At 45.4% G+C, this 25,518-nt stretch overlaps 14 protein-coding genes across 14 annotated transcripts; 6 read left to right on the top strand and 8 right to left on the bottom strand.

Annotated features, from left to right (window-relative positions):
- Positions 1-245: 245 nt before the first annotated feature.
- Positions 246-2,262, top strand: SJAG_03128 (FACT complex component Pob3). Its single transcript, XM_002174258.2, has 2 exons — positions 246-557; positions 689-2,262. Exons 1-2 carry the CDS (start codon positions 321-323, stop codon positions 1,973-1,975), a joined length of 1,524 nt encoding a protein of 507 aa, XP_002174294.1. The 5' UTR covers positions 246-320; the 3' UTR covers positions 1,976-2,262.
- Positions 2,263-2,428: 166 nt separating this feature from the next.
- On the bottom strand, positions 2,429-5,199 carry SJAG_03126 (serine/threonine protein phosphatase PP1). Its single transcript, XM_002174256.2, has 3 exons — positions 5,058-5,199; positions 4,947-5,020; positions 2,429-4,875 (listed from the first exon to the last, which is right to left on the bottom strand). The coding sequence occupies exons 2-3, from the start codon at positions 4,996-4,998 to the stop codon at positions 4,007-4,009; spliced, it is 921 nt and encodes a 306-aa protein (XP_002174292.2). The 5' UTR covers positions 4,999-5,020; positions 5,058-5,199; the 3' UTR covers positions 2,429-4,006.
- SJAG_03127 (60S ribosomal protein L29) lies at positions 2,456-3,653 on the top strand. Its single transcript, XM_002174257.2, has 2 exons — positions 2,456-2,517; positions 2,572-3,653. The coding sequence occupies exons 1-2, from the start codon at positions 2,491-2,493 to the stop codon at positions 2,737-2,739; spliced, it is 195 nt and encodes a 64-aa protein (XP_002174293.1). The 5' UTR covers positions 2,456-2,490; the 3' UTR covers positions 2,740-3,653.
- Positions 5,200-6,046: 847 nt separating the features above from the next.
- Positions 6,047-7,717, top strand: SJAG_03125 (snoRNP assembly factor Naf1; the record flags this gene model as incomplete). Its single annotated transcript, XM_002174255.1, has 1 exon — positions 6,047-7,717. The coding sequence occupies one exon, from the start codon at positions 6,047-6,049 to the stop codon at positions 7,715-7,717; it is 1,671 nt and encodes a 556-aa protein (XP_002174291.1).
- A 371-nt stretch (positions 7,718-8,088) lies between these two features.
- SJAG_03124 (phrenate dehydratase) lies at positions 8,089-9,089 on the top strand (the record flags this gene model as incomplete). Its single annotated transcript, XM_002174254.1, has 3 exons — positions 8,089-8,142; positions 8,209-8,263; positions 8,365-9,089. The coding sequence occupies 3 exons, from the start codon at positions 8,089-8,091 to the stop codon at positions 9,087-9,089; spliced, it is 834 nt and encodes a 277-aa protein (XP_002174290.1).
- Positions 9,090-9,125: 36 nt separating this feature from the next.
- On the bottom strand, positions 9,126-11,562 carry SJAG_03123 (cell wall biosynthesis/cell cycle regulator). Its single transcript, XM_002174253.2, has one exon. The coding sequence runs from the start codon at positions 11,266-11,268 to the stop codon at positions 9,460-9,462; it is 1,809 nt and encodes a 602-aa protein (XP_002174289.1). The 5' UTR covers positions 11,269-11,562; the 3' UTR covers positions 9,126-9,459.
- A 250-nt stretch (positions 11,563-11,812) lies between these two features.
- SJAG_03122 (60S ribosomal protein L1) lies at positions 11,813-13,137 on the bottom strand. The gene is made up of 3 exons (XM_002174252.2): positions 12,709-13,137; positions 11,994-12,222; positions 11,813-11,901 (listed from the first exon to the last, which is right to left on the bottom strand). Exons 1-3 carry the CDS (start codon positions 13,094-13,096, stop codon positions 11,868-11,870), a joined length of 651 nt encoding a protein of 216 aa, XP_002174288.1. The 5' UTR covers positions 13,097-13,137; the 3' UTR covers positions 11,813-11,867.
- A 347-nt stretch (positions 13,138-13,484) lies between these two features.
- On the bottom strand, positions 13,485-14,381 carry SJAG_03121 (rhomboid protease; the record flags this gene model as incomplete). The annotated part of the gene is made up of 1 exon (XM_002174251.1): positions 13,485-14,381. The coding sequence occupies one exon, from the start codon at positions 14,379-14,381 to the stop codon at positions 13,485-13,487; it is 897 nt and encodes a 298-aa protein (XP_002174287.1).
- A 946-nt stretch (positions 14,382-15,327) lies between these two features.
- SJAG_03120 (transcription factor TFIIIB complex subunit brf1) lies at positions 15,328-17,406 on the top strand. The gene is made up of 2 exons (XM_002174250.2): positions 15,328-15,548; positions 15,673-17,406. Exons 1-2 carry the CDS (start codon positions 15,484-15,486, stop codon positions 17,132-17,134), a joined length of 1,527 nt encoding a protein of 508 aa, XP_002174286.1. The 5' UTR covers positions 15,328-15,483; the 3' UTR covers positions 17,135-17,406.
- SJAG_03119 (verprolin) lies at positions 17,336-19,011 on the bottom strand. The gene has a single exon (XM_002174249.2). It carries the CDS (start codon positions 18,672-18,674, stop codon positions 17,676-17,678), a length of 999 nt encoding a protein of 332 aa, XP_002174285.1. The 5' UTR covers positions 18,675-19,011; the 3' UTR covers positions 17,336-17,675.
- On the bottom strand, positions 18,945-21,519 carry SJAG_03117 (hypothetical protein). The gene has a single exon (XM_002174247.2). The coding sequence runs from the start codon at positions 21,455-21,457 to the stop codon at positions 20,687-20,689; it is 771 nt and encodes a 256-aa protein (XP_002174283.2). The 5' UTR covers positions 21,458-21,519; the 3' UTR covers positions 18,945-20,686.
- SJAG_03118 (RNA polymerase II associated Paf1 complex) lies at positions 19,149-20,709 on the top strand. The gene is made up of 2 exons (XM_002174248.2): positions 19,149-19,475; positions 19,546-20,709. Exons 1-2 carry the CDS (start codon positions 19,210-19,212, stop codon positions 20,576-20,578), a joined length of 1,299 nt encoding a protein of 432 aa, XP_002174284.2. The 5' UTR covers positions 19,149-19,209; the 3' UTR covers positions 20,579-20,709.
- A 184-nt stretch (positions 21,520-21,703) lies between the features above and the next one.
- On the bottom strand, positions 21,704-22,849 carry SJAG_03116 (mitotic-spindle disanchored Msd1; the record flags this gene model as incomplete). The annotated part of the gene is made up of 1 exon (XM_002174246.1): positions 21,704-22,849. One exon carries the CDS (start codon positions 22,847-22,849, stop codon positions 21,704-21,706), a length of 1,146 nt encoding a protein of 381 aa, XP_002174282.1.
- A 238-nt stretch (positions 22,850-23,087) lies between these two features.
- Positions 23,088-25,490, bottom strand: SJAG_03115 (pig-M; the record flags this gene model as incomplete). Its single annotated transcript, XM_002174245.1, has 2 exons — positions 23,088-23,321; positions 23,379-25,490. The coding sequence occupies 2 exons, from the start codon at positions 25,488-25,490 to the stop codon at positions 23,088-23,090; spliced, it is 2,346 nt and encodes a 781-aa protein (XP_002174281.1).
- Between the last annotated feature and the right edge of the window lie 28 nt (positions 25,491-25,518).

Genomic DNA, 25,518 nt, shown 5'->3' with positions numbered 1-25,518 from the left:
TCTTTTCTTTAACCCTTTTGTAAACCGTCAATGATCTCCTTGCTACATATTAACTATTTAAGCTTAATCTAAATTAGAGCTTAATATATACCAATTATCACAATAATAAAAGAATTACAACCACAAAGGTCTTACTCATATTAAGTACTACATAACAATAACAATCTCAGTGCTTTCTTTCGTGCATTCCTGTAATTTCAGTTTTAACACGCGTACGCGTAATTAAAGTTTCATTTAACCACCAACGCGTCGAGTTTCACCTTCCTCCTCCTGACCTCTCTCACCGTCCTGTCCTTTCCAAATACCTCTAAACGGCGACAATGTCGAACAAAAGTGTACAGTATGATAAAATATTCCTAAATCAAAGCAGAAATCCAGGAAAACTTCGAATTGCTGCAAGCGGTTTGGGTTGGAAATCGCCGGACATAAAAGAACCATTCACAGTGCCTCAGAGTGAAATTCGTCGGTTCTGTTGGAGTAAATTTGCTCGTGGTTACGAGCTGAAGTTAATATTAAAGAATGGAATTCCTGTCAGTTTGGACGGTTTTGAGTTGGAGGTATGTAAAATGATAGAAAAAAACACATTGATGAGAATGAAGCGTGAAGTTAAACGTAACGTATACTCTCGTCGGGAGGTTTTTGAACTCATTACCCCACATCTCTATTTATGTGCTAACATAGTATTCAGGATTTTGAAGATTTACAAAATGTTATTAAACAAAACTTTGATATGACAATTGAACAAAAAGATTTTTCTCTCAAAGGATGGAATTGGGGAAAAACAAATTTTCTGGGATCGGATCTTGTTTTTGAAGTGAACTCGAGACCTGCATTTGAAATTCCTGTCGCCAGTGTTGTAAATACCAACTTGTCTGGCAAAAACGAGGTTGCCCTCGAGTTTTCTACACAAAACGACGGTCCAGTCCCTTCAGCACAGTCTGATCAGTTGGTCGAAATGCGTTTGTATATTCCAGGAACGACAACTCGGGAGGAAGCTGCTGAAGGTGAAGAAGCCACTGAACAAAACCTGGCAAGTGTTTTCTACGAAACACTTAAGGAACGTGCCGACATTGGCCAAGTTACTGGTGACGCTATCGTATCATTTAGTGATATTCTTCTTCTTACCCCTCGCGGTCGTTATGACATTGACATGTATGAGGATTGCATGCGGTTGCGCGGAAAAACATACGACTATAAGGTTGATTATACCTCAATTATTCGTCTATTTCTCTTGCCAAAGCCAGATGATCAACATGTTGTTTTCGTAATTGGCCTTGACCCTCCATTGCGCCAAGGTCAAACAAGATACCCTTTCTTGGTGACACAATTTATTCGTGATGAAGACATGGAGGTTGATTTGAATATTGACGAAGGACTTCTTCGTGAAAAATATGCCGATAGACTTAAAAGTTCCTATGACCAGCCTGCATATGAAGTCGTTAGTCAAATTTTTCGCGGTTTGACTGGCCGTAGGGTGACTACGCCTTCCAACTTCTCTAGTCATCACGGACACACCGCTGTCAAGTGTTCCTACAAGGCCAATGAAGGACAATTGTACGTGTTGGAGAAGTCTTTTCTCTTCATTCCGAAACCGCCTATCTACATTGGAATGGGTGACATTGCGCGCGTTACTCTTTCTCGTGTTGGTGCATCGGTTTCGGCCGCCCGTACTTTCGATCTTACCTTTACAATGCGCTCCGGTACCTCGTACCAGTTCTCCAATATTAATCGCGAAGAACAAAATGTACTTGTTGAATACATTGAGTCGAAGCACATTAAAATACACAATGATTTGGCGGATGAAGCGGCACAAAACACTCTTCTGTCCGCTGCACTGGATGATGAAGACGACGGCACGGCTGACATGGACGAGGACGATAATGAGGATGAAGAGTTTGAAGCGGAAAGCGAAAGCGACGTTCCTGAAGAATATGACGAGAACCACATTTCATCTTCCGATGTGGAGGAGGAATGAGTTTGCTGCCGCTTGAGGTTCACTGGACCATCTATGCTCGAAAAAACCTTTTACGATCGGTGTGTACGACGTGAGAATACACAACTTTCTATGCGTGATAGTTTAACTTTCTATGAAAATAAACGGACGATCTCTATGATTGTCCAAATGATTGTCCATGAAGAATGAACTAGACAATTCATCTTTTATTGTTTATCGCTTTTTTATTAGGGACGGAAATTGGTTTGCGCGTTAGGGTGTCTTATGCGTTTTAGGAATAGTTAACGCACTCAAATACATTGCTTGGCAACTCTTTAAATATTATTTACGAGTACTAACGATACTCACACACCGTTCCATTTACTTCCATGTGCTCGCCTCGTTGCGCATCGTAGCACCCTTTTAGAGCTCTCTTCGCTACGTTTCGCTTCTGAACGACTCGTAATCATGTACACGAAACACAACATGTGACTGCTTTTTTGGAAACTGTTTTTAACCTGGCACACACAGCTACGATCCTCCTCCCAGGAACCAAGATGGCCAAGTCTAAGAACCACACCAATGTAAGTCAAACGGCTTAAGGGACAAGTTCGGGCATCAGTAACTAACTGCAATAGCACAACCAAAACAAGAAGGCTCACCGTAACGGCATCAAGCGCCCTCAAAAGCACCGTTACGACTCTTTGAAGTTCCGTGATGCCAAGTTCCGTCGCAACCAAAAGTTTGCCAACCGTGGTACTGTGAAGGCTCTTTATGAGGCCAAGACTGCTGCTGCTAGCGCTTAAACAGTGAATATATGTTGGTTCCTGCAGAGCCTGGTGTGATAGGCGTCTGGTTCAACGATGTTTCCACTCTTGCCTTGTCGTTCTATGGCTGAATTCGAGTGGGTGTAGCTTTGGGGTTGTTAAATCGAGAGTGTTCTAAGGTGAAATTTAGTTAAACTATCGCACTGTGCCCCCGGCTTTTCGAATGTTCATGAAAAAAGCCCTTATGCACTTGTGCCAGATTAAGTCGGCCTTATACATATTGGCACTCTAACTTTGTAAATGTGTTCCTGTGTTAAGAATCGGTCGACACATGTCCCTTTCAGATAGTAAGTGTGAATCGTTTCATTTCTTTGTGCATATCGGAGGGTAAATGGATGCAGCTTCAGTACTGTCGTGCTCGTCTACCACTGATCGGTTTTCTCTGTCTTTACAGGGTGGGCTGGATGTTTATAAAGCTCGCAACGACCTCTGGGTGGATGCACTGTATTTAGAGTTGTCGTATCTCACATAAAGGGAGCAAATTGGACGGGCCATGTGGTGCAATAGCAGCAGCCACGGGTTCTATTATCGCTGGTATTTGTTCATCATACACACGTTGCCTTTGTTTAGGGTTACACAGTTCGATGAACCGATATCAAAAGAATTTGAGTCAGTATGAAGAGAATCAGTCAGCGATCTGTATACTGGGCGACTACAGAAACAAGCATTAGTATATCCCATCAAAGTTATTAGAGAAAAAAATACACTCCGTTCCTTAAGATGGAATAGATACACGAGATATTATGTAGCACCACAGTTTGATACAGCCGCGTATACACAAATAGCTCCCGCAAGAAGAGCATCTCCAGTCACTCAAAGGGTCCGAGGCTACACGCACACTAGCGAGAATAAAGAGGAGAAAGTTCACGGATGGGCGGAAGACCGTTGTCGCGATGGAATAACGTAGGTTAGAAACAATGTATCGTCAGGAGTTTTGGAGGGGGAATATGGAATAAATCTTGATGGAAAAAGTGTATATGGCGATAATCTCAACATAGATTCCGTCTAGTAGTAGCGAACCAGTTCAGTTCTTCGACAATTGACCTGTTTGCAGCAGTATGTAAAAAAACATTGGTGGTAAAGGACTTTTGATACAACATACGTTCTCAGTATGTGCGGTAGCATTACCAGTAGTTAGAACGTCAAAAAGGTTAGGCTTTACAGCATATAAGCCTGTTTCGCTCAACACTCGGTTTGAAGCAAGGCATGCACGGATGTCATGCACTTGACACTTGGGTGTACGGACTTAATGGCCATACCTTTGCTTCTTTTCTGCGGGCTTTAAAATCTGGAAACTGCAAAGAAGGCTTTCATCGACACTCATCATGGCTCCTGCATTGTCGAACTCACCACAGTAGTTGGGTGCACTAAACAACGTTACAAGCTGGCGCTTGGAAAAAAATTCATAGCCGTCCTCGACAACTTGATGAGCTCGACACACCAAGTCCATGTCGTGTTTATGCAAAAATCTAGACACTACGTCTGGTCCAAAGGTGAAGGAGACACCACGATCGTTTTCACCCCAACCCGTCAAATCTTTGTCAGGATCCGACCACAACAGATCACATAACAAACCGGTATCCGGCACATCGGTGGGCCGCATAATGCGTTGGATCTGGTCCATAGAGTTCAGGTCTGGCGACAAGCCACCGTGCATCGTGAAGATTTTTTCATCAATAATAGCTGCAATGGGCAAGCAGTTGAAACAGTCTGTGAAGGTTTTCCAGAGCTTAATGTTGTAACGGCGCTTGCATTCATCGTAGAAACCGTAAATACGATTGATACTAGCGCACTCGTGATTTCCACGCAGGATAAAGAAGTTTTCCGGGTATTTGATTTTGTAAGCCAGCAACAGACAGATCGTTTCCAAGCTTTGCTTGCCGCGATCAACATAATCTCCCAAAAACAGGTAGTTTGCCTCTGGAGGGAAGCCTCCGTACTCAAACAGTCTCAACAAATCATAGTACTGGCCATGAATATCACCACAAATCTTCAATGGGGCCTCCAATTCCAACAATATAGGCTGGCTGATAAAGATTTCCCGGGCCTTGTTACAAAGAAAGCGAATTTCGTGCTCTGCTAGTTGAACCTGCTTTCCTGGTCTGCTTCCACGCACTGTAATTCAGGTGTGTTAATATTTATCTTTAATACCACCGTTTTAGCTTTCATTTTCAAAGCAAACGCACCTTCGAGCAAGCGATCTATAACAGAATCTAAATCGACATCTTGTTTCGACATTTTATGCGGTTTTTATATTATACTGATTTGTTAATGAATGCATCAACCTCGCGACATACGAAAACCACTAGCTATCCGGGCTGAAACACCGAAAGTAACCCAATAAGACTATGAAACGGGTACTAGAAGCACTGAAATCTGAATATGCCGTTCGGGGTAAAACTTCGGTGGGTTTTTGTTGTGAGTAGGTTTGGGAAGGTGTTAGCTGAATTAGGGAGGTACACTGGCGCGGCTAGGTGTTGGCAGTGGGGTGTGCGATAGAGGTGGGAACACCTTAAAAACAGTAAAAGAGCTTAAATGCGGAGCGAGAGAGCGCGAAAACTAATACACAGAACTGCTTCACAATCTGCGGGGATAGCGCGTTGATTTGTGTAAACACAAACAGGCACATAAGTGTATATGCAAACGATGTATATGCAAATTCCGAGATCTGTATAAATTGAGAGTGCCTGAAGAAAGGACGCTTGCCATTAACCAACAATTTCCCAATGATATCCTTACAAATTGAAACAGATCGCTTTAATGACCTGCTGTAATTGTTCATTCCTTACAAAAGAACATTCGTAGTACGAATTGTGTTTGGACCTTCACTGCTCGGCCTCTTTTCCGTCTAAGCGTAAGCTTCCTCGTGCGCGTCGCTTGACGAATCGCTAATCCGATTGATTTGCATGTTTTCTAACTAATTACAGGACGAACGCAGGAGCCACATTGATTGCTTTGTGGCCTATCAAAAGGAATGGCTCTTTATATTTACTCGGCCTTAAATACTGCTCTCACCATTACTGGTTACGGAAGATGCCGATCTTTCAGGCAACTCGCCTGCGTGCGTTATTTGTGCTATGGCTGCAGATTTTATTAAAGTTTTCCGAAATGCACCGCATTTCGCTAAATCCGAGTACCACTTGGCAGGTGTTTTCAGCTCACTGGGGTGTGAGGATGCCTTTTTTCTCTTACCAAGCAGCCTGTGCCCTGTTTCAGTCATCACTCAAGTTTTAGGATTGAGAGATCCGCAAGACGTCACGTTCGGGGTTTACAAACTGCTCTTAGGATGGAAGAAGACTCGGGTTGTCGAATTCCGGGACTTTCACTCATCTATGGTAGCGATATCACTGTATCCAAGGAACAATCGCCGAAACCGACGGAGGTAAAAGGAGAGGTCGCGGAAGTTCCAGTGAAAAGGGATGTTGCTTTTCCAGCAGAAGAAGCGCAAATTGCGTCAAAAGCTGAATCATTGGAAGCGTCAACAGTGCTCGAAGTGAATGAGTCCATGGAAACAGATGCGTCAGCCAATCCTTCGGCTTTGGCTACAAGCATTCCCTCAGCTGTTGACGAGGGCACAATCGCTGAGGAGCCTACTGAAAACGTGGTTCCTTTAGAGGACTCAAAGGTCGAAACCGAAGTGTCGACCACTTCTGATGAATCGAGTGGTAAAATACAGTTAGCTGTGAAGCCAAATGAATCCAAAGTAGAAAATTTCACTGATCTTTTGGATGAGGCTCTTGCGAATGCTACAAATGATCCAGTACAGCCATTGGATATTCTGGAACCCCCGAAAGAAAAGACCGAAGATGTAGAACTGGTGGCGGGAAAGGCTTCTTCGAATTCCTCCTCAGATTCTGATAGCAGTTCTGACAGCGATTCTGATGATTCTGAAGACGAGGAAAGTACTGCGGTAGTCGCTGCGGGAGATGCAAACCCTGCTGAGGTGAAGGATGAGGAGGAAGACGGACGCATGTCCCCCCCTCGAACTGCACATGAGCTTCCAGAAGAAGTAATTGAGCGACCTGATTTCACGCTTGATGCTACTACGGAGATTAGGCCCTTAGGAAGGATTTTGAATGTTTTCGAAAAGCATATTCTCATTCAAAGCACAATGCACACTGATAGCATTGTCTTTGACGAGAAAACTGTGGTCTGCCTCGAAAACAAAGACATTATTGGCTACATTCATGAAACTTTTGGTCCTGTTACAGACCCGTTCTATGTTGTTCGATTCAATACATCAGAGGAATGTGCGTCTGTTGGTGCCTGTGCGGGACAGGCGGTGTACTTCGTGCCTTCAATGGCGAACTCTGTGGATACTGAGCCATTGAAGTACCTGAAAGGCAGTGATGCAAGTAATGTCTTTGACGAAGAAGTGAATCCGTCCGAACAAGAGTTTTCTGATGACGAAGCAGAAGCCGCTGCTAAGCAAGCGGCAAAACGCCGTAAGAAAAATAAAAACAAAAGACGTGATCCCACAATGGAGGAAGGCCAAGTGCGTCCCGGCAGAGATTATTACGATGCCAACGATCGTAACTCTTTGTATCCAGCCCAAAATCGGAATTATGCTCCTGCCCCTCGCAACTACCATAATCCAAGGGATCGTCAAAACGCTGCCCCGTCTCCGTACCCGGCCAAACCACAGTCAATGAATGCAGGCCTACCTCCGGGAATGTATCCCATGATGCAACCGTATGCAAACGGTATGTTTCCGATGGGATTCCCTGGATGGCCTGGCGGTTGGAATCAACCGTTACCTAATGCGCCATCTATGCCTGGTTCGCAAAGCCCGGGTCCCTCTGCCCCAAATTCTGGCAACATTCACTTGAACCCCAGATTCTTCCCTCCCAACGCAGCTGCTCCCTCCGCCGACAATTCCCAATCCACTGATTCGGACTCCTCCCAAATGATCCAGCAGCAGCTTAACACACTGCGATCGTTGTGGCGACAACAGTAGTGTGACATAAAATCTGTTTTATCTTGGACAAAGTTATTGGAATTGCTATTTACTTCTTTTTTGTTTGTGTATATGGAATTATTGGTTTCTAATAGATTATCGTTGTTGTTTGGACCTTCTATTTGCTCCTTACCGCTGTTTAATTGTTGTCGCACTTAACTTTTGTGCAAGTTTGGTGTATGGTGCACGTTCTAGGGACAACTACCTGTGAACACTAAATTTCGCAACTGCCAACGCTACCATCGCAGACCACATAGTTTGCAATATACCCTTTTATTGCCATTGGTCGGCAAGAGTTTAAACGCTCACCTCTTTTTCATTCACACCCTGTGAGATAAAAACAACTTAAGGGTAAATTTTTTTGGGCAACGATGGAGTATCCTACCATTGGTTTTCTTGGACCTGAAGGCACATTCAGTGAAAAGGTTTGTTGTTTTCTCTCTAATTAACTTATACGTCCGAGTTAAGTTAACATTTTCTCCGAGTTTTAGGCTGCACGGCTTGTTACAAAAGATGCAATTCGTATACCAGAAAAGTCATTCGAGGGTATGATTGCGGATGCGTGAACTTATTCACTGTGTCTTTTCGGACCAAAATCCTTTTCTCCGCTGTGTTGTGAGGAATGATCAACTAACATTTTTTTGCAGCGGCGTTGAAAGAACTCGACAAGGGCAGTATTGACTACTTTGTGCTACCCATTGAGAACTCCACTAACGGAGCTGTGGTACCTGCATATGACTTGTTGCGCAACAACGAAGACATCTGGATCCAACGTGAAGTGCTTGTCCCTGCCCATCAATGCGTTTTGGGACGTGATTTGCAACACATAACTGCTGTTCTGAGTCATCCACAAGTGTTTGGTCAGTGTGCTTCATGGCTGCGTACGTTTGCTCCTCATGCTGAGCTTGTATCTTGCAGTTCGACTAGTAAAGCTGCTCATATTGTTTCGAGTGACACAGCAGGCACTAGCATTGCTATCGCTGGCGAATTGTGTGCTGAAAAGTACAACATCAAGTTGCTTGCTAGGAATGTTGAAGACGATGTCGAGAACAAGACTCGTTTTCTCGTGCTAAGCAAGCGTAACAACAAGTCTAAAACACTAATTCCTCCGAACGGACACCCTCAACAGGTCAAAGTCATGCTTCGGCTTACGCCTAACGATCCCTCCGAAATGAACTCCGTTCTCACCTTCTTTACTCAACAATCTGTCCCCATCTTGAACATTACGCAGCGCCCATCCTTGGTAAAACGGTGGAATTACACTTATTTCATCGAGTGCATGAATTTCACCGAAAGCCAAGCTTTAGAGCTTTCGCGTTTATGCAGCAACACAACAGTTTTAGGTGTGTATCGTAATGAGGTTCCGTTCTGAGCGGGCCCAAATCCGTTTTCCATGAGCACGCCCCTACGGTTATCTACGGTCGCAAAGCTCTCTCCACATTTTTGTTACATAAAAAATGCACTATCAATTCATAGAGTCTTTAATGTTTTCAGTATGCACATTCGTGCAGTGCAAAATCAACGGCACTACATTCTTTAAGAACATCAGGTAGGATAATATCATAAACACGGGGTAAACACGGTACAAAGGACAGGGAAGGCAACCAATTCTTTGGCGCCTTACTCTTAGCAGGTTCGTCGTCTAAGTACTTCAATATATCAGCGACGAGTGAGTCGCTGAAATGAGATGCTATTTGAAAAACCGCACACGGACCATCCCGGCCGCCGTTCCGGTTACCTTTCTATGCAGTTTCAGTGGTGGTTTCTGTAGTGGCAGCAGCGGCCTTTTGAGCAGTCTCCGTAGGAGCAATGTTCTCAACCTCATCAGCTTTTTCGTCAGTAGCAGACTTCTCAGTCTGCTTCGCAGATTCTTCCGAGACAACAGCAGGCGCGGAAACATCTTCCTTCTTTTCAACCTCGGTAGGCTCAGCGTCAGCAAGGCTCACACTCTCAACCGCTGCACTAAGATCTGCTTCTTCAGTCTTTTCCTCCTTGTTGTTCGTGGATGCAGCTTCGTCACCATCAGTTTTAACTTCCTCATCAGCGGAAACAGGAGACGACGTGCTGGCAGTGGTTTCCGCAGTAGTAGCAGAAACAGGAGCAGGAATAGAGGTAACGGGAGAGGCAGGTTCAGGTGCAGAGATGGTGACAGTGGGAGTAATAGGGGCAGCGGTGGCAGCGGTGACAGTAGAAGAAGCGGGAGCAGGAGCAACAGGCGATTCAGCGGCGACAGGCTCCTCAACCTTCTCCTCAGCTTGCTTCTCAACAGGAGAAGTTTGTTCAGCCTCAGCTTCTGCGGGCTTAGACTCTGCCTTGGGGGAAGCAGACTCGGGTGCTGCAGCAGTCTTTTTACTCAAAGGCACCTCAACGTATGCAGGATCACGAACCTCCTTCTCTTTAGGAGAGGAAGTGGCTGCGATAGTAGGGCTTGACGCCGTTTTCGGCTCTGCGGATCCCGAAGCAGCATTGTGTTGCTTCGATGCATGGTTCTTCTTAGATGCTGCACGAAGCTTGGCGAGGCGGCGTTCTTGCTTGCGCACCCGGTACTTGAGGATGTCCATGTACGACCATTGCTCACGGGGAGGACCGTACAACAAACGAAGCTCGTTCGTGTCCTCATCCACCAACCACTTTCCGTTTTCCATGTCGTAAGCTACAATGGCAAGGAAATCGGCCCAGGATCGAGCCACCACGTACTTAGTATCATGGTCACGTCCAAACAGAATCACTTGTCCCCAATGACCAGCAGGACCAGGGGCCAAATCAACAGCAATGTTGTTGCCAACGAAGTCCTTGGCCAAAGGCACCCAACCAGGATGCGCATACACGCATTGAACGGCGTTAGGAGGGAAAGACGATTGATGAGAAGCCACAGCTTGATCGACTTTTCCGGACAAGGTAGCCTCAGCATAAGACTGGGCCACACGGCGCCACAACTCATACTCCTCTTCGACTTCCTCAATGTCCATAAGTGTAATACCAAACAGAATACCCGTGGGCTGACCTCCACGGTCTTGACCATCGTGGATGTAGAAGCTTTCACGGACATCACGAGGTAAAGTACACTCAAGCTCGTACTCCAGACTGTCAACGTCTGCAGCCGTAGCCCCATAACTCAACTGACAGTACAGCTCATAATAATTCTCCTCCGTCCAACGGTCAATACGTCTCCATGAGTCCGAGACCGGGGGAGGGGGAGCGATGCCGTCGGGACTCATGTCCTGCATCTGAATGTCCATGCCGGTGTTGGCAGCGGTCATCGTAGCGGTTCTGCTTCCTGGAACATAACCGGAAGTAGCACTGTTACCGATTGTATTTAAAGCTACATGAGACGCCGAAGCCGCGTTCGAAAGGTCGTAAGCAGAGCCATTTCCACTCAACAAGTTATAGTTTGGTCCCGTAGTGACGGAATTTAACGGAGTAGGCAACGGTGTAGGCTTTTCACGCCGAGCAGATCTAGCATTCGCATCTGCATGTCTATTAGGCGTCGTCAGCGAGCTAAAAAACGACGAAACAGATTCTGCAAAGGAAGCAATCGCACTTTTCCCCATGGTTTATAACAAAACAAAAGAGGTTTCCTCGTCAATCGTGTGGACGTTCAAAAACGGTAAAAATAGTAGAAAAAAAGAAAAAAAAAACCAAATTAGAACTGACAGAAAAAACAACCAAATTACCGCAAAATATGTTCTATTGTTGTTTAAGAATCAATTGATTCTTTCAGCGGAATAGGGTATTAAAGAAGCAAATGAACGCTGGGATTGAGTGCTCAATGTAGTTGGTTCTCGGCAAGTTTAGGTAGACACCATCCAGCACTTGATCATGTATCTGACGTAGTTGGGGCTGAATTAAGGTTAGTCCCGAAGGAACAGCTAAAATACGGGATTGAACAATTGGACAGTATATTCCAGCTAGGGATGCCCGAAGAGAGATAAGCGAGTGATGCAGATCAGCGGGGTCCAGCAAGCGATCTACAGAAATGCGGAGAAAAACTTTAATGAACTCTAAATTTCGTTACGAAAACCCTACAGCTCTTGCTAAGAACACGCACAGAACAAACAGAAAAGCGAAAGCAATCCTCGCCTCCACAACAAAAGACAGATTAAAACCCCAGAAATTACTATTACAGACAAAACAAACGAGAGAATTACATTTAGTAGAGACGGAAAGGCTTACCCATGGTAGACCTGAATGGTTAGCAAAGATCCTGAAAGACACAAGACTTAAGACCACAGTTTAACTAGACGCAAACTGCAGCTCAAGCCAAAAAAACACATACTTAAGAACCAAGGAGCCAATGTTTTGCCATCCCTTCTTGAGAAGAGAGATCAAGAAGTTGATGGCAAGCATAATGTTGGCAATGAGTTGATCCTCAGTCATCTCAACGTGACCAACGGCAACACCGAGGCAAAGAACCTTCTTCAATTGGAACTTGATGGTGGACTTCACCTCAGTGACCTTGCCGTACAAGTCATCGTTGTGAGAGACGGGAGAAGGGAATTTTCCAGCTATAGCCATCGAGTTAGCAAATTGAACTCTTCCTTTGCAATGCGAGACTGAAAGGTGCGGCCATGTATTGTTTATAGACGCCGTGCAAGTCCGCTGGAACGAGATTGCACCACGTCTATCCAACCCCATAAAAGCGACATTGACGCACGCTTCATTTATTGAAGCATGCGTCAATGTCCCAAGTGAACGACTTGACACGCTGAGACATCCGCGAAGACGCGGCGACGATAGAAAAACACGGCAGCGCTCACGACCGGTTTCATCACATAAAAAACCATACCAACCCATTAACCCTGTGACGGACGTGATCCATAACGTCGCGTGTCAGTCTCGCGCACACGGACTAACGCTTCCGTCCAGCGAGCAAGCAGATCACAGAATGAAAACAAGGACAACACACCGCAGAAACCCGCGTGGTTTCACTCCACGCAAGCTTCCGCAGAAGCACAAAACCTAAACCTCACAAAAACAAACACTGTACTTACCCTTAGACAAACCGGGACCCAGCAGACGGGGGATTTGCTTAATGAGAACCTCGGAAGCGATGAAGGCATCGTACTTCTTGGCCAACTTTTTAACAAGCTTCTTGTTCTTGTTCAACTTCTTCAAATCCTCAACGGACATGGCGTCAACACCACTGTGCTTGGCACGATCAAGATCGTGAGCATCACCGAGAATGCAGATAGACAAGTTGGGACGGGGGACGTTGGGCAACTTGATGGTGCCGGAGAAACGCTTGTCACGTTGAGGATCGTAGTTCTTCAAACCAATTTGCAGCTCAACAGTCTCAACGAAGTTGCGCTTCTTCTCCTCGGCACCCTTGAGGATGCTGTCAACATTAGCACGGACAGTAGCAACGGAAACCTTAGACATGTTGGCTTGCGGGTTCGATGTTGGTGAAAGACAGGTTAGTTTTTCCAGTTGGTCGCCCCATATATCGGTGTGACTGCTAAATACAGGGATACAGCAGTCTCAGTCCTCCTACCCTTTGCCAATTTGTGGGGGTGAAATGTGGGGTAGATGGAAGAGGGCTTGTTATGTCCATAGTAGGTATACAATATAGAAAAACATGAATAGTCGATAAGAGAAAAGTGTAGAAATGACGATGTTTAAGAGAGGAATAAGATAAGAGCTGAAGGGGTTTCGGGTCCATAAGCGGTAATGATTGTTGGTGATCGACAATTTGGTTGCGCTACTGAAATATTGTACTAAATGTCGCAAGATGAAAGACTCTTGAAGTTACAATAAAGCTGTTTCAGACTTACCAGGAAACTGAACGACGGAATACAGAGTTCACGGCTGGCGGTGGAGGAGGTCGGAGGCTGCGTTTGTAGGCAGAGTAGCCGTACTTGGCATACAACCAACCAAAAATGCCACCTCCCAAGTGTGCAGCATGATCAATGAACGTGAAGCGGGACCGGTTAATGAGACCCCAGGCATCAAAGGCCATAAGTCCAAGTAATGCTACACCAATTCGGATGGGAATGAAAGGTAAGAAGATTATGGACACGCTCGCATTAGGGAAGAAGTACGAGGTTGCTGCTGCAATGGCATACACAGCACCGCTCGCACCCAGGGACCCTGGAGTCATAGCGGACCCGAAGCGTAAACGATGGTGGAATATGCTGACAAGATTGGATGCCAGCACCGATGTGGTGAAAAAGGCTAAGAATTGGTTGGGCCCCATAACATCAACGACGCTTGGTGCAAACGAGTAAAACGCAATCATGTTCACCGCAAAATGCCAATTGGATTGATGACTGAAAGCAGATAGAAGCATGGATGGAAGCGTAGTACGGACAGGATTCATAATGGTATACCGGTCGAGAAACCGGACCACCTTTCCATAAGGACGCAACTTCCACAATAAGAGAACAGCTGCATTAACGCCAACAATGCTCAGTACTATTTTTTTAGAAGACGGTTGATGAATACGCCGTCCACGAAACGAGGTTATTTTCTTTGCTTGTTGCTTTCGAGCGTCAAGAGCATGAGCGACAGAAAAGCTAGCGAAACCCATGCCCAAAGCAAACGTAACCGGTTTCCATAATGGTGTTGCTTGAATGTTTTTCACACGGATCCAAGGTCTGTAGTAAAACCGTCTCTGGAACTGTGATCGCCAAGAAGAGCCCGACTTGCTAAAAAACCGGTAAAACATGACACAGGATATCAATATTTAACCAGTTTTGTTGGGAATAGGCCCAGTCTATATTAGAAATTGACTGAGAATGAGGTCTTTTTCGAGGTGGTTTATAAGCTCTTAGTAGCGAGTAAGTGAGAAATTCGGACCGAACAGGTGTGTACGAAAACACGGAATAGATGGTTCAACGGAAGCGATACGGTTACGACGAAGACAATTAGCGCAATTGCAGGGTTTATAAGCCCAAGAACGGAAGTAAATGCTTGTTTGGAAAAAAGGAGTAAGGAGTTGAAATGAATAAGTAATTGTTCAAAAGATAGGCTACGAGTTTGTGAGACTGAGAATTGATTGAGATAGAGAAGAAATGGATTGTATTCGAATATGTTGCAGTGATAAAGCCAACGTTGATGAAGAGTAGAACCGTGATAAATAATAATCGGACTGAGGTAAGAAGTCCACTGTTGTTAAAACCGTACTAGCCAGCTATACGTTTCCTTCGATCGTGTTCCTGTGATCGTCTCCCTGGTTTTTAATGACTTATACTCCAGTCTACCACGGGATCGCCCTGTTTGCCATGCTTCGCTTACGCACCATATAGAGAGAATCGAACTTCTGAAAACGGTCTTGTTCAAACAGATACAATGATTTCCCTAGAAACAAGCTACACCGATCCGTTTGACACAACAGGTATGTCACTCGTCCCCATATAAAGATATTCACACTACTCCATCCATGCTGTCTATAAACGTTTTAAATTGCTCTTCTGTAGTAGCTATTTCTTCAAAAAACTCGCCAAACACCCAATCGAACCCGCTCTTTTTCCTATAAACACCATTCCACACAATTGACTGTAGAAAAACCAAGTAATACTTCTAAAACCACTCGTTTACGCCTCGAATGTCGCTCAAGTGTGGCCTCGTTTCTGTTCCAACTATGTCTCTTACCACATAAGTCAACGGGAAATGCTGCAGGCTACACCATAAACTCACCACCAAAGACACTACCACCATTTATGCTGGTGGGATGTGTTGCAGTACCACACCAAAACGAGAAAACTGCTCTCGTCGACGTACGTCCTGTTTTCTTCACGAGCTGCGTTATCTGCGCATAAATTTAGACAATGCAGTGCTCAACTTGCGGTTCGTCCAGCTTAGAGTCGGATCAGTCGTCTGGTAACACTTATTGGTACGCAATTTTGTGTTTTGTCTCTTCAATTGAAAAGACCGGGAATAGAACCATGAAGCTTCTCACTTTGGAGTCGAGCTTGGTTTCGTGTTGTTTGTTACGAAAAATTCTAACAACTATGTAGTGTAAAATGTGGTACTGTCTGTGAACAAAACGTCATTGTGTCAGAGGTTACTTTTGGTGAAGCTTCTACGGGTGCAGCAATCGTCCAAGGATCTCTCATTAGTCAGGACCAAACACACGCTCGGACGTTTGGTCCCTACCGGAAACACAACCAACTCGAGTCGAGAGAAATGACAATTTCGAACGGCCGGAAACGGATAGCTGCTCTTGCACGGACGTTGCGGCTGACGGACCGGCATGTGGAAGCAGCCGTTCGTTACTTCACGCTGGCCATAAACCACAATTTCATCAAGGGCAGACGTTCGCAGTATGTTGTCGCTTCTTGTTTGTACGTGGAGTGTCGTATGGCGAAAACATCGCACATGCTGATTGATTTCTCGGACGTGCTTCAAATCAACGTGTTCAAATTGGGTTCTACGTTCTTAAAGCTGTGTCGAGTTCTACGCATTACATTGCCCTTACTCGATCCTTCCATATACATTGGTCGTTTTGCAGCTATGCTTGAATTTGGATCCGAGACCCAGCGTGTTGCCAGCGATGCGACACGACTTGTGTCTCGTATGAACCGTGACTGGATGCAAATTGGCCGTCGGCCCGCGGGAATTTGTGGTGCATGTTTACTGATTGCGGCTCGAATGAATAATTTCCGACGGAGTGTTCGCGAAGTGGTGCACGTAGTCAAGGTCGCCGATGCTACTATTCAAAAACGTCTTGAGGAATTCCGTGACACAGAAAGTGGAGAGCTGTCGGTTGCAGACTTTCGCAACATATGGCTTGAAGGCCAGCGTGATCCTCCTAGTTTTCTTCGTAACCAAAAACTGCGTCAAGACTCCGTGCCAACGACGCCTTCCAGTGCCTACTCTGAATTCTCTACACCAGTAAAAACCTCCTCTTCTCAGCAGCAGCAACAGCAACAAGGACGGAGAGCGTCCATTTCAAGTCTGAAACAAGCGGACGAGGGCACAACTGAAATTGCAAAAATGAAGACTGAGTCACAGTCACAACAGTCAATGGATCTGAAAGCCAAGGCAGCGGGTTTGCAGGCGGAACAGGATCTTATTGAAGACATGTCTTCTGTTTTAAAAAGTGGTGAAGTTAAGGAAGCCACAAAAGCAATGGCCAGAGAGCATCAGCAAGATGACGCAGAGGCCTTTGATTTCAATGACGAGGAAATTGACAAGTTTCTGCTGAGTTCAAACGAGGTTGAAGCAAAAACTCGTGTTTGGATGGAACTCAATAAAGACTACTTGGCTGACCAGGAACGGAAACGGCTGAAAGCTGAGGAAGACTTAAAACGTGGTATTGTAAGACAGCCTCGAAAAAGACGCAAATACAAACCTAGAGACAGCTCGACGGAAGGCGTTGCTAGTACGGCCATAGAAAGTGCCAAGGAAATGATGCAGCAACGGACGTTTTCGAAAAAAATTAACTATGAGGCATTAGACCATTTGTTCAACGATTAGAGAAACTGTACTCGTCCAACAAACGTGCACATTCGTTTGGTATTGTTTTCAACAATGCACTAACTCGTTCGCGTACAGTTTTGTCTCGCAACATTCCTATACTTCTGATCCTTTTTGTTATGCACACTTGGGTGATTGTGCACACACACACACAGCATTGTTTTCTTCGCTACATAGCCCCTTCTTACTTCCCTGTTCCACGCTTCCGTGGCAATCCGTGTATCTCACCTAATTCTCTGTACCATCTCACGCTATGTATTGATTCAATGTTAATTCAATTTATCGTTTCATTTTTTTTTCTTTTCGAAATTAGTTACTGCGACATTCAACAAGTAGAGTAAATGAAGTCATAAAAGGGTAAGAAGACACGATGTTTGCCTGCCTCACTCGATGCCCAGTGGGCGAAATGAGAATGATGTCGCCGAGAGCAAGATCATCACTAGGCAAACCAGTGTAAGTGAAGCACTTGTCTATTGGTTTAATCAACAAAAACAGAAAGAAACCACAAAGGGAAACGGTTGAACGCAGAGGTAACGCGCACTCACGCATCATAGTTAGACAGTCTTAGTGGCACTGTTGAACCCGATCCTCCACGGTACACCTTGGGAACTCCTCTGTAAGGACGAGCAGGAGGTAAGTACTCCTCCGGCTTGAATGAGAAGCGTCCGTCTTCCTTCACAGCTTGAGCTCGTTTTTGCAGTGTGTAAGCGGCCGAGTTTGCCGGCAAGCTAGTGCGAGAAGAGGGTACAGGAGGCGGTGGGGGAGGAGACGAGAGAGGCGGAGACGAAGTTAGGACTCGTGCAGTCTGCAAGTCGAATGAACCTGAAGAATTCACTCTCGTTGAACTAGTGCTCGGCAAGGGAGGACTCGGCACCGATGGAGGCAAAGGAGGTGCAGAAACAGGCGGGGGAGCTGGATGAGCTGGATGCGCCGGAGCAGTCGGAGGAGCTGGGGGGACAGAAGAACTAGGCATTGGAGGAGGAGGAGGAGGGGGAGCAGACGGAGCTGACATTGAAGAAGAGGAGAACTCTCGCGAAGGCACCCGAGGTGCAGAGTAAGAAGGAATCGGGGGTGCTGGGGCAGATGGAGATGGAACAGAAGGCCGGAAGTGCGGCAACCTCGGTGGCATTGGAGAAGCCTTTGCAGGTGCAGGTGCATGTGCATGTGTTTCCGAGGCTTTCGCCGGTTTCGGTGCAGCAGAATTGCCGCCAACGTGTCGTAACTTGGGCATGCCCCCAGCAAACAAACCCCCGAGACCAGGTGGTCCGCCGGCTGTAGGAACAGGAGGTGCACTGGCACCATTGCTAGGAATACTTGGGACCTTTGGTGCTGAAGCAAGTCGTGGTGCAGCACCCCCAGAGCTGCTTGTGGAACCGCCGCCTACGGTAGGGGCTGACCGGTCATTCGTGACAGCCTTTTTTAACTTTGTACCTTGACGAATTGAACTAAGCAGAGCCGAACGGTCATTGTTTATAGGCGGTGGAGGTGCTGCTGCTGCAGGAGCCGGCGCCGGAGGAGGTGGAGGAGGTGGAGCACCCATTTTTTATGATACCAAAAATATTGATTAGACACTTGTCGTTAAAGAGAAACAAGCGAAAAACCAACCGCAGTGAAAGCCTCTCAAGAAACTAAACAGAGTAAAATACCAGCTGGTACGAAAAACCGATATATAAAGCGGATCCTTTCTTAATTTTCGCAAATCCTGGAGTAGTTAGAAATTCAGTTACTCAGGCGAAATCCAACAAATCCTTTAAAAGGCCGCAAATTCTCGCGAAAAAAAGGAGACTACCAAAACAGACGTCGAGCTTTCTAATAAAACCACAGAAAATGCTCGTCAAGGTCAATTTAGTACCAAAATGTGAGAGGTTTTGGTATCGACTGGTCCGTAGTGGAACAGTTCAACCGGCTGCAGATTCAAGCGCCCACCCAGACTATGATGTCATCGATAAGATAGATAGCAGAATTAAGTTAAGCGATCGCAAATACGCGAGTTCACGTGCCTGGAGTCAATCGAGCTTAAATGACTCACCACCAAAAAACACTGTGCTGACGGTTGAAGCGGTTCTTTCACGCATATGGCAGAGCAGGAAGAAACAGTGTCTGAGGAAAAGCTCGATGACCTTTTTGGAGACGAAAGCGATGGACATGTGAGTGAAAACGAGTCCAAGCCGCAAGAGGGCACCGGCGACGCTTCTTCGAATGTGTCGAAAAAACAACAAAACAGTACCGATAACGGTGGTAAAAACGAAGACGCTGTAGATGACGAAGATGAAAAATGGTTGTTCTCAGATGAAGAGGTGGCCGAAGGCCACCAAGAACAGAGTGAGGGTGAAGAACAAGAGTAAGTGACATAGACACTAGGCGTGCCGTGTATGAAAAAACAATGTTGGCTAACGCGACGCGTTCGGAAGACCAGAAGCACAGGTCAAAGTGTTTGAGGCCAAAGTCCCCAACTACCATCCTCCGGGAAAGCAAGAAGATGAGACAATTCACGCTCACATGCCCAATTTCCTGTCGATGGAGCAACGTCCTTTTGACCATGAGGTATACCGTACAGAGGCAGAAGCAGATGCCGAGATGATCGAACACAACATGGAATGGGGCCAAATGATCAAGCACAAAGTCGACAACACCATTCGTTGGCGCTTTGATGAAAACGGAAAAAAGGTATCTAATGCACAACTGGTGCAGTGGTCAGACGGCACCTACTCGTTGCGAATTGGAAACGACATCTTTGATGCTCAGTCAAAACCTGTATCGCAACCTACATTCCTTACTGTTTCCCATGAAGCCCAGCACTTGCTGCGCGTTCAGGCGTCCTTCAAACAAAGTCTCACCTTCCTGCCTTCGGCCATCAACACAGCAAAAACTGCAAGAGCTCCTGCTATGCGGTACTTCAATACACCGCCTCGGACGCGCGGTGTTCAAGAAATCATTACTGAGAAGGATCCAGAGCTTCTCAAGCGTGAAACAGAAAAGTATGAGGAAGAACGAAACCGTGCTCGGAGGCGGTTGGAAAAACGCAAAATTCAAAACGGTGCCCGGTTTGGGCTGGAGGAGGACGAGGGATTTCCCTCGTACATGCCTCGTCATGAGGATTTGATGAGAGAAGACAACGAACGAGTGGACCGTTTGCAGCGTATCAAGCAGGCCGGCGCTGGTTACTATGAAAACATGGACGAAGATGAAGAAGATGACTTCATCGCAGACGAGGAGGAGGAAGAAGCACACGCCCAAAGTGACGAGGAAGAAGAGGCAAGAGAAACTGCTTCTGAGGCGTCAGATCACGGCCGTGCTCGTCGTTTATCTGAAATTCGCTCCAACAGATCCGCGTCTGAATCTGTGTCTACTCCAGTTTCAGCATCTGCAACATCCGTGTCTTCTCAACACACCGAAACTCAGAGACGCCCCAAACGTCGCATTATTGAGAGTGACAGCGAGTAAGTTTCGTACTATTAGATAAAATTTCGAGCGTGTTATGGTAGTGTGAAATGAATGAATGAATGGAACATTTTATCCCCTCCTAAAAGAATGCGGACTTTGCAAATGCATTTACCAGAGCGTGTCCTCCTGAGAAGTAGAACGTACAGTTTGCCATTGCGATTCGGGCGGCGGAGGTGCTTTCTTATGGGCTGCCTCTCGCATTTGATCAAGCCGGTAGCTACGCAACCGTTCACGCTGAATCCGGTCGGCTTCCTCCTTCATGGCCTTTTCCCTTTGCTTCTTCTGGATGTTTTGACGTTGTTTCTTGGTAAGCTTTTGGGAAGAGACCGGTTTTGTACCAGCGGGTGGCACTACGTGGAATCCATTATTTTCTTGAGTCTTTTTTGAGACCAAACGAAACACAGTAGGCTTTACGGTTTTCTTAGGCACATTATCTGATACAGTGGAGGAAAGAGTTTCCAAATTCGACGAAGTTGTTGACGAAGAAGTGTCGCTGTTGATGCTTTCTGTCTTCTGACTGTTGGTATCCGGACTCGTGTTTACACGTTCTTTCTTTGAAGGAAGTTCTTTCTTCTCGAGCGTTTTTCTCTCCTTTTGTTCTAACGGCTTTTTCTTATCAACCAATGCTGACTTCTTGACAAGAGTCTTTGGTGCATTTGTTGCTGGTTTCTCCGTCTTAGGTTTCGTATCCGGCAAAACACTCTGCTGTTGTGTGTTCTGTTCCAATTTCGAGCGCTTCTTTTGTTTAGAACGCACTCTACGACGCTTCTTTGCAGACGCACTTTTCGTCGATTCTGTCTTTGGTTTCGAGACGAGAAGGTATATAGCACCCGCAAAAACGAGGAACTGTACGGCATTTGCAAGATAACCCATTTTCATAAAAAATCGAAACTGTAAACCGTAAACAATACAAAAAATGCAAGTTGTCAAGTTTGTTTAAGGGTATATGGTCGACTTGGTACTTGCGTCAGTGATCGGCGGATGATTTACACTAGAGGTGTGATCGACATGCGACAATTAGTATGGGGCCGATCAGAGGCAAGTCAAAAATGCGTTCCACAGAAAAAAAAGGAATTGCGAACGATTGAACGTCTATAAGCTTGTTTAGAAATGCTAACTTCATTTTCAGTCTGTTGGCTCCACTTTGCAATTTGTCGGCTCCGTTAGATGGCGCAAACTTAGGACATTGGAAGGTGTTATTATCCGGATGGGTGAGGCATCAAGCTTCGGTTTTGGGGTATTAAGAATGGCATCATGTAATTTTGTATTCGTTACTTCAGCTGTACTGAGTTGCGTAAGAGTGTGTCTTAGCTGTTCGTTTTCCGTCTTTAATTTGGTTATGTCAGACAGCTGTAGCCGAAGCTCTTCCTGCAGAGGCGTAACTTCGTCGATGGAAACATACTTTTCTTCCGTAAGCAGCTCACGTACCAAAGCTATTCGCTTATGAAGTTTTGCATCAAGCACAGCTGCATTCTTTGTCTGTTGCTGAACACAAAGTTGCAGCCGGCGAGCAAGTATTGCAGGCTGTAGCAGTCGATCAAGCTCGGCAACTGCCTCTTCGATGCATTGGTAAAGATGTGTGTTTTGTCGTGTCAGAGACTCGGCAACTGAAGACAAGGCCGAAATGCTTTCTTGCTGTAGTTGAAGAGACTCAGGAGTTGTGTTGTCATTATCGTCTTCGTCTTCATTCATGGCATGTGGCAGGACTGGGGGGTACGGATAAGGCTTGTCCTGACTTTTTACGCTCATCATGCTCACCATTTTCTTCTCCTTCCGCCGCTGAACCGAGCTGTAGTTTCCCTTTAGACTTTCCATTTGCTGCTCTCGTCGACGCAGGGCCACTGACAACTGATTCTTTGCAGCTTGTAGCGTCGTATTGCTTTTCTCGAGTAACGTGGTAAGCGACTTGTTTTTTTCTCGTAATCTTAAGTTTTCTCTAGTTTGTTGAGAACACTTTTCACGACTGACATTGAGTTCCTCTTGTGCCGTTTTTAATCTCAGTTCAAGTTTTGCAATTGTGTTTGACTGTGCCGATATTTGGAGTTCCTTTTGCTTCAGCACACTTAACAGCGTCTCCTTTTCTTCAAATTCAGAGGAAGCCTGCCGTAAAAGCGTGTACATGATGTTTATACTTAAACATACATCATCCGTGTTTCCAGAAAAACGAAGCGTTTCTTTCCCAAGCAAATCTTTTGCTCTTAACGCCTGGTTCATGTATGAAATGCTTTCTGGTATATTTCGAGCATCACAATACTTTTTGAGCAAACCCATGTATGAGACGCGAGGTTGAGGTGAAAGAGCAAGAATGGAAAGAATATTTCGAGTACGTAAAGTGAGTCATTGAGTAGGATCGTTCAAAACTCAGTTGTCATTAACGTTGTAGCGCTTCCTTTGTGATGTCAGAGAGTACATATTTTCAAATGCGTGGAAAAGATCGAAAGTTTTGGGATATCTTGATAAAGTAGAGCAACAAATGCGTTGTGTAGCATAGCAATTCTCAAGAAATTCTCTAAAGTTTTTTAATAACGTTTTGGAGCGTCCAAATGCACGACAAAAAGAAGATCGCACCAGCGAACCAAAGTGCATTGAATTGATTTTCTCCGAGAAATTCAAGTTTATACGCATAAAACAGCCACAAAACTTGGCCAAGTACCCATGGAAGAATAAAGAATACACCTTTCTTTATAACTGAAATGTTGTACGGCAACATCATCGGAATAAAAATGAGATACCATATGAAGTACTAAAAGAGGTTAGAATGAGGAAAACGTAGAGTTAAAACCGCATAAATATAACATACCTGGCTTGTACAAACTTTGTTGAAGGTTACAAAGGCAAATGTTTGTGCAAACATCGTGCCGACAATGTTATGTTTAGCGTGCACAAGTGGAATCAGTACACATAGCACCATTTGAGGAACGAATGCAATAAGGGGACTCAGTGAGTTGTGTGAAGCGGAAGCAAGGTAAAGCATCAAATGGTATACAGAAAAATTGTGCCGGTGATCAATGCGACCCAAATGATACAGATATGTATGATGAAGAAAAGGCCACCCGTACTTCACGTACATGAGAATGTTGCATCCAATAAAACAGAAGAGAGAGCTAAACAGTACTTTGAATTGATCACGGCTGAAGAAATTCCACAACGAAAGTTTTCCCGTTACAGCATCCCGTATAGGATGGCCCAGATAAAACATCATAGCAATGCCGTAAATAAATGGATATATTTTGAAATGCACACCAAAGCCCAAAACGAGACCGGCAAGATAGAGTTTTCCCTCATCTAGATACGTGAGCATAGCCATAGTAACAAGTCCAAGGATGCCTTCACAACTTCCGCGGGCGCTAATGGCAATGACCATTGGATTTAGCAGCCATACCGAAGACAAAATAGCAGCTTGTTTTGAGGAAAAACCTCTACGTCTCAGCAACCGAGTTATAAGATAACCTGCGACGATATCGGAAACAGAGAACACAACTTTACCCCAGCTAGGAAAGCCGTATTGTGTGGGAAGCAATGCAATAGCGAGTAGCGGAGTATAACGATACGTCTCACGGTTGTACGGAGACTGACCGAGGGCAATATATTTTGATGCATCTGTGAATACGCTATAGTCAATGTCTGTGAACTTGACTGCAAAATTCGCATCCACCCAGCAACCATATGCGATAAAACCAATGTGAAGAAGTGTGCTGAGGACAAGAACAGCCTGCACGGCTGTAGGAAAATACATCCAGCGGATGAATTTGAAGAAACGCTTGACGCGAGATTGTGAGCCAATTTGAAATAAGGCTTCGCAACGAAAGACGTATTGAATAAACGCTTCGCGAATGTCAGCACTAAGTATTTGAGAAAGGACCGGGAGATCACTCTCAATATTTATAAGTTCCTTGTTGGATAGGCACGTACGCGCGTGAGCAAGTTTGTCTGTGACTTTGTACAGGATTTCGAGTTCTCTGTCTGTGTACGACTTGCTACTCCAATAGCAAACACATTCTACATAATGACGAACGAGTTTTTGGTAATACTCTGTAACGGGAAACTTTTCGCGCTCAGACTGTAAAGCAATGATGGGACGCACACGATCGGCAGGAAGACAGAGATCCTCAAACAACGAGTGTGAGTCCAATCTACGAAGTTTGTGCATAGTACTGTCTCGTAAGTTGTCAGACTGCTGAACGCGACGCATAAAGTATACGAGTTCAAACAAACGAGCTCGTAAGCTTGTCTCAAGCAGCATCGACGACTCGAATTCCAAGGTGGCCGCATGCCCAAATACAGCTTGTGGATTGGTAATCACGCGCAATTTGCTTAAACATTTTTGCTGTAAGCGTTTGTGGAAGCTGGAATGGACTGTAATAGTCAATTGAAGTATGAGTTGTAGAATGAGGCCCTGCAACAAGAAGGCGATAGCCAACTCAATGTAAATGGAGTAGTAGGAGAGAGAAAGGCCTGGGTTCAGCAGCAGTAAACCGTGTCGAATCTTGTGCTTCAATGTCAAACAGCTGTACAGCATATGGAAAACAATACAGAGCAGGCCACTGGGAGAGAAGAAAGGAGTAACGAAAGTAAACAGAAAACCAATGACAGCACACTGGAGCATGAGTACAGAACCCAGTAGCGTAAAGTTGGGATCCGCAGAAGCAATTACAGAGCCTATGAAACACAGCGTAAACATTGCAATAGCCAAAGGTTTACTACGCTTCCGTCGAAAAGAAATAGAGTCAAAGCATGTAGCGTTAAAGAGCATAAAGAGCGACAACATTGATTGTACAAACAGGCCCATGATCTCCTCTATGGGAACTGATTGAACGGTGTACATTGACTTCTCAGAGACAAATCCAAGCACATGAATCCGGGACAGAAACCATTGGCAGAAGAATCCGAACACTGTATACACAGCTACCATGGGCCAGCTCTTCCAAGTGAGCGACAGT

Source organism: Schizosaccharomyces japonicus (assembly GCF_000149845.2).
Source record: "Schizosaccharomyces japonicus yFS275 unplaced genomic scaffold supercont5.2, whole genome shotgun sequence".
NCBI classification, from domain to species: domain Eukaryota; kingdom Fungi; phylum Ascomycota; class Schizosaccharomycetes; order Schizosaccharomycetales; family Schizosaccharomycetaceae; genus Schizosaccharomyces; species Schizosaccharomyces japonicus.
The sequence above is the reverse complement of the archived record's forward strand: the minus strand, read 5'-3'. Positions and strand labels throughout refer to the sequence as shown.